Source organism: Idiotropiscis lumnitzeri, chromosome 3 (assembly GCF_059441095.1).
Source record: "Idiotropiscis lumnitzeri isolate Australia: NSW breed Sydney's pygmy pipehorse chromosome 3, RoL_Ilum_1.0, whole genome shotgun sequence".
Lineage (NCBI taxonomy): Eukaryota > Metazoa > Chordata > Actinopteri > Syngnathiformes > Syngnathidae > Idiotropiscis > Idiotropiscis lumnitzeri.
Window position 1 is genome coordinate 30,156,703 of NC_142393.1, and position 18,215 is coordinate 30,174,917.

Sequence of the window (18,215 nt, forward strand, 5' to 3'; positions counted from 1 at the left end):
ACACACATGCACAAACCATATGAGGCAACGACAGATTAAGATCAAGTGGCACTCTCCAGTTGCACACACTCAATGGACGCGAACAAATACGCTTGTGAACGCTCCATTTGGGTCACATGGACACTGCGCACTTTTGCAACAACTGTGTCATGAACCAGAGAGGACTTGCCGTCGGCCACACGGGGCAATGCCCAGTAGGTCGCCAGCTCTCTGGGACAGTTTGCAATGCTGTTGAGTTCATTTTGTCCCAATTTTTTTCCAAGAGATGCGCTGAATCTTAATTGTTGGTGCGGGCGGCTACTGGCGGGTGGCAATACACCAGCCGTTCAGAAAAATTCATAGTTTTCTGAAATTCCCAATGGCCACCCCAACCTTGTTTCAATATGTAGTTGTATATTCAATAAATATATGATTTAATTTAAATATATAAAACTTTTTGGGCTTTCTCTCCAAGAAAAATTAAAAGTTAAAAATCGCCACAACGTCAAAGCGCATGGAAAAACGTTTTCGTAAGATTTTTAAATGAGTTACATGTATTGCTGCTCTATATGAAAATATGTTGTAATTGACCTTAGTACGAGAGGAAGAAGAATCTCCCATGAAGAAGATTAATTTTGGTTAGATTTTTTTTTTTAATTAGCCGGACGAAAATGTTGATGTTAAGTTACATAAATTCTTTTTACATCTATGTATACCTGACTTGTCATCATTGGAGAGTGCGACTTATGTTTAATTCATTGAAATGATGATGCCTATGGGTTTGGTCTCACACATACACTGTAAAAAATGGTGACATTTACTTTAAAAAAAGCTTTTACTTTTTCACATTGCGCATTTCATACACAAGGTTACTCAATGTGATTGAGGATTGACCCGACAACTGCCAGCTTTGGAGATGGCTGCTTACTCCTGAGCTACGGCTGTGACCTGAGATGAGTATATTGCTGGTATCTCCAAAAGGAGGCCAAAAACTAAGGTTTGGTAGGATTCCGAGGTTCGCACCTGACGCCAATAATATACTAATGGATTGTAGCAGTGGCATGGCTCAGGTGTAGAGTGGCAGTCTCCCAAACTTGTGGTTAAGGGTTTGAGCTCCTTGATGTATGAAATGTGAGTTCAAAAACATAAAGTGGGTTCAACCTTCGAGTGACTTATTAAATTTAATGAACTTGTAAAATGTACTTAAAAATTCTTCTTGTAAAATTTATTTTCTGAGTGAAAAAAACTTTACTAGGATTTTCAGATAAATATCCCTTCCCATTTTTTACAGTGTAGAGCGTGCTACTGTTTGTTGATTCCATGAGACCAGTGCAATGTCTTTTCCCACACTCACACAATCCCCCGTGGTTCTGTGTCTGGCGTCCGACGACCAGTCTGCATTTATTGTATTGTATTGTACTATTGGCTCAAAGGCCTTGACTGGGGGTCTTCAATGTTTGATTATCCAAGTTCTGCAGACCTTGCTGATTATCTGATCATTTGAATCAGGTGTGTTACAGCAGGGAGAGATGGTAAACAGGCAAGAGAGCGGACCTCAAGGAACCCTGGCCTAAACCCTCGCTGCTCTTTCTGAAACACAGCTGTTTTTCTGTTGTACTTCTAAGATATCGCAAAACATGTTTTACCGTGACCCAGTGCTCATCTGAGGGTTCAGCAAAATGTTGCAATAGTCGGCTCACCACAAATCATATTTCAGGGCATGTACTGGTGGCCAAATATATAAGCTTTTCTTATGTCAGCCATTTCACGTCCATCACTACCCTGCTTGATACACTTGACGAATTTTCCTCTCATTGTCCCTCTGCCATCTGGCAACTTTGTCAGGGTATAAGTATGGTTGGTTGTCCTTTAAGGACTTCATCTCCATTACTTTCTTCAAATTTTCTGACTCTTTTGATGTTATGACCTCTTTAAAGTTCTGAGGTTTATCACACATTGCTCTGTAGCAATAGTCTATGCTAGTGAGTGCTCTGCAATCCTCCTCAATGTCATCATAAATATAATCTTTTAGTTAGTCCGGTGGTTTTTGTTCCTGGGTGGGATATGTCCCACTGTTTGATACCTGTGATGTCACTTTAGGCTACGTATCATGATCTACCTTTGGTGATTTTGGATCATCAGTCTGTATGTCTGCCCGCACACGAGGCTGTGGTGTCTCTTCGTCCTCACAAACTCCTCTGGGTTGCAGTTCTAACTCATGAGGCTGTTTCATGCTCACGTTGTCCCGGTGACAAACTTTAACTACAACAACTTTGATCTAATTCTTCACATTTCACATTTATTTATTCACAATCAATGGAATTGATCCAAATGAAAATTATTGGTTTATTAAATGCATTTGAGTAAATACAGTTTTAAACCACTGAACTATGAAAAAAATCATTTTTGCACTCCTCCAGTGCTTACTTGCTCCTGAAACTAGGCCATTTTTTGAATTGGGGTGTCGGTGTCACTTCTCGGGCGACACGGTGGCCCGACTGGTTAGCATGATGGCCTCACAGTGAGAGACACCATCGGTCGTGGGTTCGATTCCGGCTCCGGTCTTCCTGTGTGGAGTTTGAATGTTCTCCTAGTGCCTGCGTGGGTTTCCTCCGGGTACTCCGATTTCCTCCCACATTCCAAAAACATGTATGGCAGGTCGATTGAACACTCTAAATTGGCCCTAGGTATGAGTGTGAGTGCGGATGGTTGTTCGTCGCTGTGTGCCCTGCGATTGGCTGGCAACCAGTTCAGGGTGTCCCCCGGCCTACTGCCCGAAGACAGCTGGGATAGGCTCCAGCACCCACCGCGACCCTAGTCAGGAGAAGCGGTACAGATGATGGATGGATGGTGTCACTTGTCATTCATGGTGACTGGAGTGAAGATGCAAGATTGCTGCCGGCTGGTTAGCATGTGAACATATTTGACATTTGCTGCACTCTAGCGGCTGGAGCGTGTACTTGTGCTTTGGCCCGTTTCTTTAAAAAAAATCCTAACATTTGATAGAAAAGAGCTAGAGACTCGCTTTTTTATTTTGACATACTCAGAAATGTATCCCTGGTCGGATGAAATCATCCCGTGGCCCCTATGTTCGACAAGGCTGATTTACATGGTTAACTTTTTGCTGGGTGGATCTCCTATCAGAGAGCCAATGGAGGTGTCCACTCATGGTACTTTCCTGCCTCCCGATTAGCATTTAGCATTGCTGGTGTAACTAGTGAGCAATTTGGGTTTTATGGGTTCTATTAGTGAACATTTTGGCATCACTGATTAACTAGTTAAATTAAAAAAAACATTTAACTAGTTGACTAGCGAGCAGGATGACAACCACGAGTTCTACGAGTGAACATTTTGGTCCTCACTGGTTGTACTAGTTCAGTCAAAATGTCTCACGAGTGTAACTCGTGGATATTTGAGGCAGCACTAGTTAACAAATATTTTTTTGACTCACTAGTTCAATATCAAGGCTAAGGGGCTTTCACTAGTTAACTAGTCATTGTGTTTATCCTTCACTAGTTAACTAGTGGGTATTTCAGCTAGTTGATTAGAGCAGCAAATCATAGGTCATTAGTTAACATGGTATAATAATCCACATTTGACTAGTTAACATGTTGAAACTTTTATATCTTACTTGTGAACTAGTAAGGCTGAAAATTACTAGATTGGTCCAGTAGGCCACTTGAGCGTCAAAAAGATGACTAGCTGAAAATTTGGCACTACTAGTGCGCTTCAGGGTTTTACAAGTTGGATATCTGTCAACACTTGTTAGACAAAAGTTTCACCAGTAGCTGAAAATGAATGACTAGTCATCGTTTCTGTGCAAGTAGTCCTACAAAATGCATAACTAGTGTGGCTGAATGTCCAACTAGTGCTGACAAAGACCGCATTAGGGAAATACACAAATGTGTGATGTCAAGGATATGGAATGAATGCCATATTTCTGGTCTCATATACGTGGGTTTTAAACATGATTATGTTTCACAAACCTATTGAGGTTAAAGGTACTCGTCAGTTGCAGGCGTTCAAGTAGATTGAGGGAGCAATACAGTTTTTTTTTTCATACATTTTTTTACAGCCGGAGGGCGGAGGACTGACCGACAAAAGAGTCAAAGAGCCTGGTTCTGTTTGTTTGTTTTTTTTTTACATTTGTGTGAAGGAGTTCTGTGAGATTCATCTCATCTAAAATGTGTCTTGGTTTAAACTTAACCACAGTTTGGCAAAACTGAACTAAATCATGGCGATTAAGATATTGTGGTCGGAGAGTAAAGGAGATCAAGGATCATGGAATGACTTATGTTTTAAGACTTGAGTCACTGCGGATGGGGGCTTTTAACATCATGATACTTGTTTCCCATTGGAATGTCTGACTTGATTGCGGTGGTTAAGCTGAGTGGAGTTCCTCATGGGAGATTATGAAACTTTCTATTGTTGGGGAAAAAAAAAAAAATAGCTTGAGAAGACACGGCAAAAGAGAAGTCAAACATTTTATTCTTCGATTAATCATTCAAAGAGTCCATGTTACGCACTAACACGTCAGTCTGATATGAAACCAAACTTATACAAACTTCTATGACCACACAGAGTCGACACATACGTGTTAAAAATTTAAGAAACATGAAATAAATATATTATCATCTGCTCACTATCATCACAAAACAGAACATAAGGTCTAAACATTTTCATTTATCTTTCACTCTTAATGGTAGAGTCGCTGATGGTGTTAGTGGTACGCTCCCCTGACTTGTGTGCAGGCAGCGTGGGATCGGTTCCCACTCCGTGACAGTGTCTGTGTGTGCCCTGCAACTGCCTGGCGACCAGTTAAGGGTGCAGTCTGGCCTTTCGCCCAAAGTCAGCTGGGTTTGACTCCAGCACACTCCCACGACCCGGTACAGGATAACCGGTGTTGAAGATGACGTGACATGACATGACACTCTTGACGGTTTCAAGAAACAATGGGGGGAAAGAGATGAAGGTAAGCAGAGGACCCAGTTGAATATTATTTTCTCAACATTCTGCATTGCAAGAAGGGACAACACAGTGTGGTGTAATGCTCATTGAACGGACCCGTGTGCATGGAGAAATTAGGTTTCAGTAGTTGGAATCAACAACTTATTTTCCGTACTCTATTTCCTCAAATAAACACCTTCAGTTTATTTATCTTTTCCCTCTGCCTCTTCTCGAGTAGGTGCCCGACAGTCGATGCAGTTGACAAGACAATTGAGCGTCGATATTTCTCACAAGCTCTCGACAACAAAAAACACAACTAAACACAAAACAAAGACCGTTGCAAATGTAAAGTCAGAGGAGGGATATGATGGAAAATCTGAGTACATTTAGTATTAGTTGTCTTAGTTTTTCTTTTTGCATTGGCAATTAAAGATCAAAAAAACAAAAATGACAGAATATTTAGTTTTAATCTACCACAAAAGAAAAGCCTGTTTTTCACATTTTCATTTTAGGCTCAGATTAAATAAAGTAAAAATGGAAAAACGGGTGACAGGACTGAATTTGATTTAAAAATTTAATTGTTCAGCTTACATGACCCGAAATTTGGTAACACACCTCAGTAAAGATATGTAAGCATGTTAGCTGCCTCAATAATAATAAAGCTAGGTCCAGATGTGCTTTGCCCTCAAGCTCTACCAGCAAATTTTCTTTTGCATAGAATGTATTCTAATAAACTTTAATTTGAACATAAGGTACAACATATAAATTGGATACAAGTAAGGTTTCTTTTTGTTTTTAAACCCTTGATTTGATTTTTTTTTTAGATGCTCTGCCAGAAAAAATAATCAACTTGATGCTCAACTCGACCCTCACACAGCTCACAGCTTCCCCCCATTAAGAACATCATAACATTAACAGTAAGATTCCCCCCTCATCCCAACACCTCTTCTTCTACCTCCACATTGCCTCCAACTTCACCACTACGATTGAAAAAAAAAAAAAAAAAACGGCAGCCGCTGACAAAGTAAAGACCTGGTGGCAATGACAAAAGAATGATTCGGATAAAAAACACAAGAGCCTGGAGCAGAGTAAAGAAGTGCAAACATTAGCGACAGAACATGAGAGAGGAAAAAAGGGATACAGAACGCATAAAAATAAATGATCGAGTCAAGAAAGGCAGAGCAGCAGAGAAGGAGAACGCACAGGGCATGACGAAAACATGAAGAGGTGTGAAACAAGATCCAGTAAACTACGATGGAATAATAAGGAATGTATAGTTTGTATTTTTAAAAAAAGAAAATATTTCAGACAATATTTTAAATTTGAAAATAATTATTTCTGGCAAGCGGCTTCATCACTTCTTTTAAAGGACAGTTCTAGCCATCAAACCAGTCAATGTTTTTTCTAATCTTGAAAGGCGATATTGTTCTCATTAAGCCAGAAACATCTCTGCATCATCTCTGAATTTAGCAGCTAAAAAGTAAATTGTGCCTTCGTATCACACATGCTTGCATGCTTGTTACTCGTAACTATTGAGAGTTTTGGTCATTTGTGCCACTTTACAACTGAATATTTTTGTGTGAATGGAGTGAAGATGTTGTAACAATATATATATTTTTTTCTTTTTTAAATTTTGGGATTTGAGTGCTCAGTGTTTGGTGTCCATGTAAGAACCGTAACACCAAGTAGACCACGACGATCAACAATCTCCTGAGAACAAAGTTTCTGTAATAATATGCCTATGTAATCATAGCAGACTGCATTTAAAGCATATATCATTCAGAACATGTTTTGCACGTGAATGGAGCCACTCGAAAAGCGCCCCGACTAAAGGACAAGGTAGTGACACTAAATAAAGCCAAGTAGGTCCTACCCGGTGTCGTTATTTTGTATAAAAGTGGTTTCCCCCAGATGGCAGGGAGTATTTTCCAGAACAAGCCTTTTCTTGCAGATGTCACCATTTTAACAAGGCCTTCGCCTCCAGACCTCTTGGAAAACACTCGGCAACTATCGTACACGCGTACCCAGAAGTGTCTGCTCGTCTATGTGTATGTGATATCACGCGTGATCATGCTGCAGCTCTGCCTCAGATGCCTCGATTCGAGAGCAGAACAGAATTGTTGTGTGCGTGTGTGTGTGTGTGGCGTTGTGTGCTGAGATTATTGGAAAAAACTGCACACAATACAATCTAAACTGAAAAATCTCTGATTTTCTATCTTTCTGGGAGGTGTCTGCCACAGACAAAATATCTTTAAAGATTTGGGAAAATCCTTATGTGTGTAGCAGGCCCACGGGAGAAGCTCAATTTGACTCGTGTCTCACAGTTGGTGACCAACGGTCAGGGTAGGAATGTGGATCGACCGGTAAATGGAGAGCTTTGCCTTTCAGCTCAGCTCCTTCTTCGCCACAGCAGACCGATACAACAACACTTGGTGCTGATCCAAGACTTTTTCACTTTGTCATGATTTTATGAATGCATTAGCAAACTTTATGCATATGGTATTACGGAGCGGTATCATCATCACATGACCTAAATAATCAGAACCAAAGGCCAACCACCCACACACAGTTCCTTGTGGTTCACTGTGCAATTGTTGAAAGAAGAATTGAAATATCTGTGAAATGATTATTTGTTGAACATTTCCTTCTGCTCTGATCAATACCACCATACCGCACAGACCAAACCGAGACATACCTCACAGTTGCAGTTCCTGGCGTATCACGATAGAAAGAAGACAAAAAATAGCGGACACGTACTCGTGATTTGGACAAATTCTACTGGTCCAAATGTGGTGTTCCATTTGGGCATGAACAATTGGGAATAACTTCCTCCTTACACATTATTCCTCAAAACAATATGTAAATACTCCACATAATATAAAGGCTGATGGATTCTGCATTGGATCACGGTCGTGTTATTGCGGCAGCTAACAAGCTAATGTATCTTCTCTAATGCTCATTACCACACGTTTGGGTTGCATAAACACAACCAATCAAAAACGGATTATCATCAAAGTCAGTCCTCTGACAATTATTCTTCTGTCACTTAGAAAGAAACAACATATTAAATTCCTTTTATGTTCTTTGATTTCCAATTGAAAGATGAAACTGATTATGGAAAATGGAGAAACCCTGGAGGTAGAAGTGTGTGAGTGTGTGTGCGCAAGTGTGTATGCGTGAGTGTGTCTTTCTAATATGTGTCAGTCCGGTAGCTTTGGTGGGTCTCAGCGGTGAGCTGCGTGGTTTCTGTGGCAGAGGACGGCTGCATCATGATGGGTTCGTTGCTTCCATCTGCAAGAGATAATGCACGCACGGAGACGCACTCAGTTTTGATGCAGAGTGAAGTCCTCTCTCCTTTCAAATTTCCCCATTGTGGGACTAATAAAGGACATCTTTAAAGGACATCTTTAAAGCAGCGTGGTCATTGCTCACCTCTCTCGTCGGCTGTCATCTGGGCCTCCAAATCCTCAGGGGACACGTAGAAATCGGGCTCCTGGTCCATTGGTGGCCGTGGTTTGCATTTTCCGCAGCAGCAGTTGCAGCAGCAGCACAGGCAGCAGCAGAAGTAACAACCAGTGGACAAGCAGCAGAAGACAAACAATGCCTGTTGGGGACACAGTATACAAGACACTGAAGATTAATCTCAAATAGATGCCTCTACAGCCATCCTTCTCCAATAGTGGGCCGCGATGCAGCCTTGGGGGTTGAGTTGCGTGTTACCCGGGAAAACAGTAATGTCAGAAAACTGAAGAATAAAAACAAAGGGATTGATAATTTGTTGCAAGCATCCACTGAAACAAGGTGCAGAAACAAAGAACACTGGTACCAGGTTCTGCCAAAATAAATTGAAAACAAAATTCCTTAATTGTTTTGAGGCATAAATTTTCACTTCAACCAATTTTTGTCAATTAGCCAGTCAAAATTGTTCATAGTTTAAATGGGGATTTAATGTGTTTAAATTTTAAGCAAATTGATTAATTATTTTATAGCAGACTAAAAACAATGTTATCCTTATTCTTTTCTCTAATCCTAACATGAGGATAAAATTAAGTTTTGACGCATGTGGGATTGATTTTCTATTGCAGGTATGTGACTGAACTTTTGGGAGAAGAAAAGTATGTCTTGTGCGGTGTGGCTCTGCCTGCGTTTAGCCATTTGTCTCTGGTGATGGAGAGCTCAGATGATGACCCTGCGTATGTGGCCAAGATTTCATCTATGTTCAGAAAAGACACGCAAGGAGAATGCCAACATTGCATCTCTGCAGATTGCTACTACAATGGACACTAGATTCAAGGACCTCAAGGGTCTACGCCGAGCTGAGAGGAATGAGGTATGGGCCAACAGTAGGTTGTTGCAGAGAAGCCAGTGGAAGAAATAGCATCAGAGCCAGCAAAGGAAAAGCAAAGCCTTTCGGCAGTTTCATCTGAGTCTGAACAGGATGGAGACGGAGTTGAGAACAATGTGCAACAATACAGAGAAGAGCCCATCATTAATTCAGAGTCATGTCCATTAGTGTGGCACTCTCACACACACTCACATACACGCATATAAATATAAAACTTGAAATGTTTGTAAGTAGGATAGCACCTGTAATTTAAAGTGTCATCGTCACGGTATGCCTGTGACATTGCTGTACGAGCCAGAAAAAGTCACGACAATGATGAAAACAAATCTAAGTTTTACCTTGGCCCACCAGCTGGACAGAACAAAGTAGGTGTTGACGTTCTCCTCGCCAAACTGCTCGGCCACATAGAGGCCCAGGGAGCCATACTTGTCGTATATGTTCTTCTTGGTGCCGTCGCTCAAGATGGAATGAGCGTTGTTTATCTCTTTGAATTTCTCGGCCGCCTCTGGGTTGTCGGGATTCTTATCGGGGTGGAACTTTAATGCCAGTTTCCTGCGAGCAAAAATGAAAGAGAATTCAAGTAAAAGTCAAGTTATTTGCTTTCATTGACACTTGAGTGACACTTTCTTGCAACTGCTACAGAATAAATTCCTCCTTCAAAGCCAGATCACGATAATTTTTTTTGCCAGGCCTGATGTGTGTGCAAATCTTTAGTATAAATATTTAGCCCAATGGTCTTGCATTGGGTTACTCGACGGCCACCGTCCTGCCCGTTTTCCATCTCTCTGCTGCAACACACCAGATTCAAATAGTCAGGATCATTATCCAAGTTCTGCAGACCTTGCTGATTATCTGATCATTTGAATCAGGTGTGTTGGAACAGGGAGAGATGGAAAATAATCAGGACAGTGGCCCTCAAGGAACAGGACTGAAAACCCCTAGCCTAAACCCTCGCTGCTCTTTCTGAAAGAGCCGTTTGTCTGCTGTACATTTAAACGTACAGAGGGTAAAAGTCCAATAGATAGAGGTTGTTGCATTTAGCTTTGAGCTCATTGTTGTTTTGCAGCTCAATTATTTCCATTTGGAGGTTATCCGGCACATCAGAGGGTTGCACATTAAACGGCATGGCAAACATATCCAGCTCCCTTGGGATATTTTCCACATGGAACCTCTCATCAAATGCCTGAATGAGTTTTGCACACTCACCAGCATATTCAGTGGAAATATCAGGCTTTTGGTCTTATAGGGTGTGAAAGTGGACCCCTTTCCAGTTCTTGCCACAACCTTAACGTCACTTCACATGATTTCACGTTTGAAAGCAGAGAGTTGATGAGCTGATGCCGAATAGCTCCTTGAACTAGCGGTTTTTCAGCCTTCTGCTTTTAATGGAGTTGATCGAGGACACGACGGTTTTCATAACATTAATAAGCATGAGAGAATGTGCATACAGACTCTTTTGATGTATTATAACGTGGCACACAACTAAATCACTTGGATCCAGACTCATTTCTTTTTTGATAAATGCGGTCAATCCTTTTTGCGCGCCGAACCATTGATGGGAGATGCCGCTCAACTTCTCAAATCCATCTAGCCATTATCTGAGCCGCTTCTCCTCATGAGGGTAGCGGGCGTGCTGGCCTAGGGCTGGGCGACATGGCTGAAAACTATATCGTGACACATGTATGTCATATCGGTCTATATCGATATTATATATATATTGAATTCTTATTATTATTTTTTTTTACAACTGAAAATAAAATAGTGAAAAGGGCTGAATTCTGATTTGTTTTATTTTAAAATGTACAACGCACGCCAGCCTCCCTTGCGACGGAGCTCTCGTGTGCTGGAGCTACTGTCCGTTTTGTCCAGTGCGTGTCCAGGGAGGGTGCTTGTTAGCGGCTTAACTATAAAGCAAGCCTGCCTTTCTCCTCGGGAGCTCCCGTGTGATGGAACTGAGGGAAGTTTCCTCAAGTCGGCCGGTAAGTCCACCTTACGCCACACGTTTTTTTTTTTGTTTGTTTTGTGTCACGCTAGCTCAGCGGCGCATGCGTAAGCCCCAGGTTGTATTTCCTCAATGGGAGGGAGTTTGTGACTGTCAGGCTCGCTTGTAGCGAGGTGAAGGAGGAGAACCCAAAACGCAGGGAAGCCAGGCAAGGGTAACTTAAAAGGAATTTAATGAGTGAACTTAAGAGGGCAAACCAGGTGCTGGGAGAAACAAACAGACGTGACAAAGTGCAAAATAACGAAAAAGGAACTAAACGCGACAAGGCTGAACAAAACTGACGAGGAAACAGGGGCAGTGACAAATCTCTATGAGCGAGAGTGTGAGCGAGAGCGAGAGCGAGAGCGAGAGCGAGAGCGAGAGCGAGAGCGAGAGCGAGAGCGAGAGCGAGAGCGAGAGCGAGAGCGAGAGCGATATCAGGAAGCGACCGTGACATTCAGGCAAAGGAAGCAATGTCCCGACAACAAGCCGTCGGTCCTGAGCGCTTAAGTAGTGCGGGTGATTATCAGTCAATGTGAGACAGCTGCGTGGCTGAATGAGGAACCGGTGTGTGGCTGGTGGGCGCGTCTCTCCAGCCATGATGACACGAGAAGGGGACAAGCGCTGGAGGAAACGCCCCCACTCAGCTGGAACAACAAAACAAAGACATGACATGACCGAAACGGGACAAACAAAAACCTGACATGACCGAACGGGTCATGACAGTGACGAGTTGGTCAGTGATGGGTCGAATCTGCTCCGTTGTTTCTTTTTTGTTTTTTTGATTGAAAATTTGTCAATACCTTTTCCATTGATATCAATAACCCAACTATCACGATACATATCGATATTGAATTATCGTCACAGCCCTACTGGAGCCTATCCCAACTTCCTTGCATGACTTGCAAAGACAACATCTCCTCGTCAAACTCAAACTCAGCCATAATCCCACACATAAAAATGACAAACTGTGCTGTTATGTCTGTTGTCAAATCGCAGGCCAAAGAAAAATACTTAAAGCCTCCCACAGTGACCTTCATTGTTCTTCCGATATTTTGAGCTATGTCAGTAATTCTGTCTGTCACGGTTCTTCGAGACAAACAGGTCCTTTGAACTAATTTCACTATTTCAGGGGCAAGCACCTTTGCAGCAGCCTCTGGAATCTTCAGCTTTGTGGCAATTAATTCACTCACCACAAAACTTGCACGCATAATATTCTTTCTTTCAGTATTTGGTTGTGTGAAAGCTGCTTGTTTCAGTACACAAACGCATTTCTCAACTTGTCAAGTTTAGCATGTGTCAAGATGTAACGGCACTCGACATTTGCCTTTTTCGTTATTGCCAGCGCCTCTCCACAAATGAGGAGAAAATAGAAAATTTAGATGTAGAAGTGATGACGTAATGTACATACAGACGAACATGCACACTACTATAAATAGCATGCAAATATTTGTTAAGGTTTGTCCAATGTAATATAACACTGGTGTCTATTTGTAAATACATTATTTTGCCATCAAAAGCACATTTTCATTGTTGTTCTTCGTGTATTTTATAGAAGAAAAGGATTGGTTTGAGGTGACACTAAAACCAAAATTACGAGCATCAAAGTTACTATTGCGTACAAAATGTATTTTTCACAAAAGCTTGCTATCTGTTTTTTGGTCCAAAATAAGTGTTCTACTGCTGATCAGTAAAAATTTAATCAGGCAGAAACAAACTTTTTTTGTGATGAAAGAGAGAATCTAAGCTTTCATTTGGCCATTTCTGTGTTGTATAGTCATAAAACACAATATTCTCAGAGCCTTGAAAGATCAGTCAGAATGCTCTCCAGTGGCTGGCAATCAACAGGTTCTCTTTTTAAAATGTCTGCCATTGAAAGAGATAAAAAGAAACAGTTGGGGCACGAACAGTGACAACTTGGGGAATGATGTACAGACAATTCCCCACAGCTGGGTTATGTCAATGACAATAAAGAATTAATGGTGCTCTCTGGTGTTGGACACGGACTTCACCTGTAACATTTCTTTATTTCCTCTGTCGTAGCATTCTTGTCCACTCCCAGCACAACATACAGCGATTCTCCTGACGTGGACAGTGCTCTCTGTCGTTGCTGCTCCATCGCCTTCACCTATCAACCCAAAATAAGTTCATTGTGACTTCAAGTTCACTCATTTACATACACATGCATACGTGACCAGCCCTGCCACGTAGGGCCCCCGACTTCACCAAAGGGCCCCGATCTGGCAACCCATTACCGACACATCTTATCACTAATGCGCACGCACAACGTGTGCTCCATTTATGGCAAATGCTACATCTCACTTGGCAATCATTAGTCCGCGAGGATACGTGCAATTCTATGTAAACAAGGGCACCAAGCAAAATGTCAAAAAGACTGATTGGGTGCAGAAAAACAAAGGTAAAAAAGAAAAGGTGAGGAACAGAAACAACATTGGCGAGGTAAGTGTGGAGGATGGTAGGGCTTCGTGTTTAAATTGAGAATAGCAACTTACATTGTCTACATTGTTGCGTGACGACAAGGGGGTAGTGGGTGCATTCGCAAATGCCACCACCATCCCTGCATCATCACACGACGGAACTTTATGTTTACCGATATTTTAAAAAGAGAAAAACCTTCAATTGTGTCTCTGCACGGTGCATATTCATTTTATTTTCAGGAACGTCAGAGTTCAGTAGCATTAACTAAAGATGCCCTGCACTCAACGTTAGATCTTGCATTAGGCTTTTTTTTTGGGACATGCTCGTGTTATTTACTTATGAATTTATTGTTTTATTTAAAATTGGATTGGCACCAATGTGCTTACAATATTACGTATTTAATAATTTGGCAGCATCAATAATAATAATTATACAAACCTAATGATATATGGTACATTTGATCTTATGCCACGCGGAAAGAAAGAAAAAAATATGTATGTAATTAGGTGCAGGTAGTCATTATGGTACTTTAATAATAATTTACCTTAGATGTTTTCATGTTTATCATATAATTAACAAATGCATTGATTCACACTCTTCTTATCTGATATCAAACTATTTTGTTTGTGAAAAAATATTAATCATCAGCCTATTGCATTGAAGTGTAAATTCAATGACTTAACTCAACTGGACCAAATTAAAACGTACCGTATTTTCGCAGCCATAAGGCGCACTTTAAAGTCCTGAAATTCATCCAAAAAAGCCAGGGCGCCTTTTGAGGCGGAGCACCCATTATGTGGACCAAGTGCACTGCTGGGCTGACTGCGAGCATTAACTGCCTGCACAGAGGGGACACGATGGGCGTGAACGACAACAGGCGGACGTGAGAGGGGAGATGGGCGTGAATGACAACGCAAAGGCACCCCCCCAGTGCAAAGCAGCCCCCAATGCCCCTATATGGGCAAACGTGTCTGCTAGCTCTGTTGTTAGGGCTTTCGCAAAAGCCGGCATCATGAGGAGCCGCACGCAGCAGCGACACGGGGAATCTGACAATGACGGAACCTGCCGTGTTTGTGGGAGAACTTGCCCAGCTGTTTATTTCTGATACAGAAGACGATTTTGAACAATTTGTGGATATTGACTGATTAATAATAATGTGAGTACATTGTTAAATAGTTCAATAAAATACAACCAAACTCAGTTTTGCTCCTGTTGCCTTTTTAAAAACAGCTAGCCACGCTAGCCATGCTATCTTCTGTTTTAGTGTGCATGCATTATAAACTAAGGTATTGTATGGTAGGGTGGGAGGCGGAATTTTGCTGGGCCTACACTCTTTATGCTATTCAGTTGATTTGGGGTGATAGTTTTAGTTTTGATGTAACACCGTGACCACACATCGTTTGTTGATTAGTGACTTGCTCACACCGGCATTGTGTCGGCATCCCATCTGAGGGGCTGCGCGGCAACGAGACGACGAGGCAGACTGATAATGACTCTCGTGTTTGGTGGAGAACGTGTCCAGCTGTTTATCTTGGATACAGAAGACAAGGACTTGGTGCATTTTTGAATGAGGACAACTTCAGCACGTTGTTAAAAGCTCAAATAAAGTACCACCGAACTCCCGCTGCCATTTTAAAAACACGCTAGCGCGACTGAGCAGCTAGCACGACTGCTCGGTTGCTCGGTTCTGTTTGCGCCCAATGGTACGGTGCGTTCTATCTATGTATCAAATACAGAAATAGCACCCTCAACTGGTACTGCGCCCTTTGATACGGCGCGTCTTTTGGCCGTAAAAATACGGTATTAGGAGGCATGAAAATGTCCATTTTTCTGGGGTGTAGTCCTGATTTGACTTGTACAGTTGTAGCTCATTATAAAGCATCCAATGATTTAAGTGTTTTTGCAATGACCTAAAAGTATAAATAAAGAAATTGCTGCAGTCACATAGACTTTAGAGTCATCAATAATGGCACGGCTGGTGCTACTGATCAGTTGTGGGGGGCGGCACAAAGAAAACTTTGCTTCGGGCCCTCAGAAGACCAGGGCCCTGCATACATAACATATACATTTAAATTAGGTCTGTCAAAGTTAAAGTATTAACAATGGAGATTAATTAAAATTTTATAACGCACTAAAAATATAAAGTATTTACTTCCTGTAGCAGCTGACCTCTGCTCACTGTTGAGTCAAACTGAGAGGAGAGTTACTGTTGCAAAGACGGACTGGATAGTTTTACTTTAAAAATTTGCTCGACGGCTCATTGGAAAAATCCAAAATTATTTGCACACTTTGCAAAGTCAAATTCAAATACCATATTAGTTGTACGTCTGTGGTGTATTGTTCAACCTTTTTTCCTGTATTTTACAGGAAAGGAATCGTGTTCATAGATAAAAAAAAAAAAAAGCTCTTAGAACAGTCGGGCGAAGAAATATACTTTTATATTTTTTCCACATTAACGCCAAGATTTTACTCAAGTAAATATCTATTTCAGGCTTCATAAAAATGTGTAAAAGAAAACCCAGATTAATTGCAATCAACTATGTAAATGTTTGCGATTAATTAGTTAAAACATGTAATTTCATGACAGCACTAATTTAAATACAAATATACATACAGATAAATAAGACTGTGTTCAGGCTCTTTTAACGCAACGCGAGCAACTTTATTACTGTATAGAGACATTCCTCCGAGTTTTTGAGCGTGTTCATTGCTGCACCGTGTGAAGCGACAGAATTCGGAAAGTAGTTGCATGACTGCCTTTTTTGTGTCATCCAACTCCCCCGCTACGTTAGGAGGAAGCGGGATTGACACATTTTCTCTTCTAAGATGCAACAACTGGCGTTCCCACATTGTTAAAGTCTGTAACTCTCATAGAAGTGGACTCGCACGAACAGTAACCATGGAAACAAAACGCCGGTTTGGCGTCTTCGGAAGACGCGCATCTATTTCACGCAATGGCTCAAGGGCTGTGGAAAAAAAAATGTAGCATTGAATAATGGTTCCAAATTGTCAACAAATCTTCCACTGTTGCTTAAACTATTGTACGCACCAAAACAACAGAGCATCCGGTTGCTTCAATTCATGATTGATGCAGGGATGAAACATTAATAATAAAATGTCACACACTTCGTAAAAATAAACGTTGACAACAGCTGATTGGTGACATCACTTGCGGCACTTCTTGGTCTACAGACTTATAGACAGATAGATTAAGAGTGCAGCTAAGAATAGAAGCAGGTATGTGTGATCCACTTGGAAGGCTTATCATTTAATGCTAACACTGTAAACACACAAATTTAATTAGAAGTTAAAAGGGAACCGTTACAGCAGACAAACTCATCCAGCCTGAATTTTAATCTCTCCATCGACCAGAATCGAATAAATGTGTCGAGTAGAAAAGCACTTCGCTGACATTTGAAGAATATTTGAATGTCTCTCACACAGGCGCTTGGTGAGAGACGAGATTGAGGCAAGACAGTGTACTCTTTAGAACGGATAATCTCCAGTGACTTTATCCGCGTTCTGGGCAGCCCGCTAGCATATTAGCTAGCCCACTAATCCAAAAACGACAAACGCCAGCAGTGTTAGCCTACATGCTAACGCCGAGTAGAACCGCTCACTCACCGATTGATCACGCGCAACCGTACAACGCTGCGTCCCTTCCTTCTAATTTCCACGGTCCGAATCCTAGCGGGTGTTCAAATGGCTCTCCTCATCCCAACAGACACTGGAGGATTTCCCCAAATCCGAGCAGCGAGCAGCAAGCGGCTAACGTTTACGGCAGCGTCGTGGCCGCGAGTAGCTTTCTATTACTCCCGCCCAGCTGGTGCGAATAGAAACCGACCTGTTCTTCTTTTCCTATAATAGTCTGGTTGCACCCATTCACTGTCAGTCCCTCGTGAGCTACAAACTCCACGCGCACAAATGTGCACGCTCGGACAGGAAGTGGTGAGATGGATTTCATAATAAAACCAAATGCAGGCTCAGACTCAAGAATAATTGCAATAAATATAAAAGGTGAATTTGTAATTTTTCAACGACATCTGTAAAAATGTAGGTGGTATTTTGCAACTGGCTGAGTCCAAATTTATTCAGACACATCGTAGAATAAATGACAAAGTCCCTTTTTTGGCCAAATTGTGATAACTGCACAACAAGACATAGGAAGTCTGCCATTTTGGTTTGAAGCAACCATTGATTGTTTGATAATTTTTGGCCATTTCTGGTGAACCTGTCTGGAGATTTCTTCACCAAATTTGAAGCACATATACGATACTAGACAGGTGGAAAATGCTTAATTTTGAAACATTTTAGCTTTCTTGGTTTAATTTGGTAAAAAATAAACTCTCAAAATCTCAGCTCCACACCAAACTATGCTAGTTGCTGAGTCCACTTAAAGTGCATTTTTCATGATTGAGCTCATGTCATGGTGAAAATAATGGAAGAGGAAGGAGGAGAGAAAAAAAACAAAAAAATTACATTTAATTTCTTAACATTATGCTGATTGGCCTCACGTCTGTCCGA

The 18,215-nt window shown here is 41.5% G+C and overlaps 1 protein-coding gene across 2 annotated transcripts; it reads right to left on the reverse strand.

Moving 5' to 3' along the window:
- Positions 1–4,449: 4,449 nt before the first annotated feature.
- LOC148340771 (dnaJ homolog subfamily C member 5-like) lies at positions 4,450–17,619 on the reverse strand. 2 transcript variants are annotated; one of them, XM_088291047.1, is made up of 5 exons: positions 17,316–17,619; positions 13,265–13,380; positions 9,610–9,823; positions 8,359–8,530; positions 4,450–8,217 (listed from the first exon to the last, which is right to left on the reverse strand). In XM_088291047.1, exons 2-5 carry the CDS (start codon positions 13,369–13,371, stop codon positions 8,117–8,119), a joined length of 594 nt encoding a protein of 197 aa, XP_088147173.1. In that variant the 5' UTR covers positions 13,372–13,380; positions 17,316–17,619; the 3' UTR covers positions 4,450–8,116. The 2 variants fall into 2 exon arrangements, with proteins under 2 accessions (XP_088147173.1, XP_088147174.1); XM_088291048.1 differs by having other exon boundaries at positions 17,536–17,617.
- Positions 17,620–18,215: the final 596 nt, after the last annotated feature.

What these genes read in the sequence shown, in the direction of transcription:
- LOC148340771 (XM_088291047.1), bottom strand. Translation starts at nt 13,371, where the DNA reads ATGGAGCAGCAACGACAGAGAGCACTGTCCACGTCAGGAGAATCGCTG. An exon ending in GAAATAAAGAAATGTTACAG is followed by an intron (nt 9,824 to 13,264) that starts GTGAAGTCCGTG and finishes TTTTGCTCGCAG; the next exon opens with GAAACTGGCATTAAAGTTCC. An exon ending in GATGACAGCCGACGAGAGAG is followed by an intron (nt 8,218 to 8,358) that starts GTGAGCAATGAC and finishes TATCTCTTGCAG; the next exon opens with ATGGAAGCAACGAACCCATC.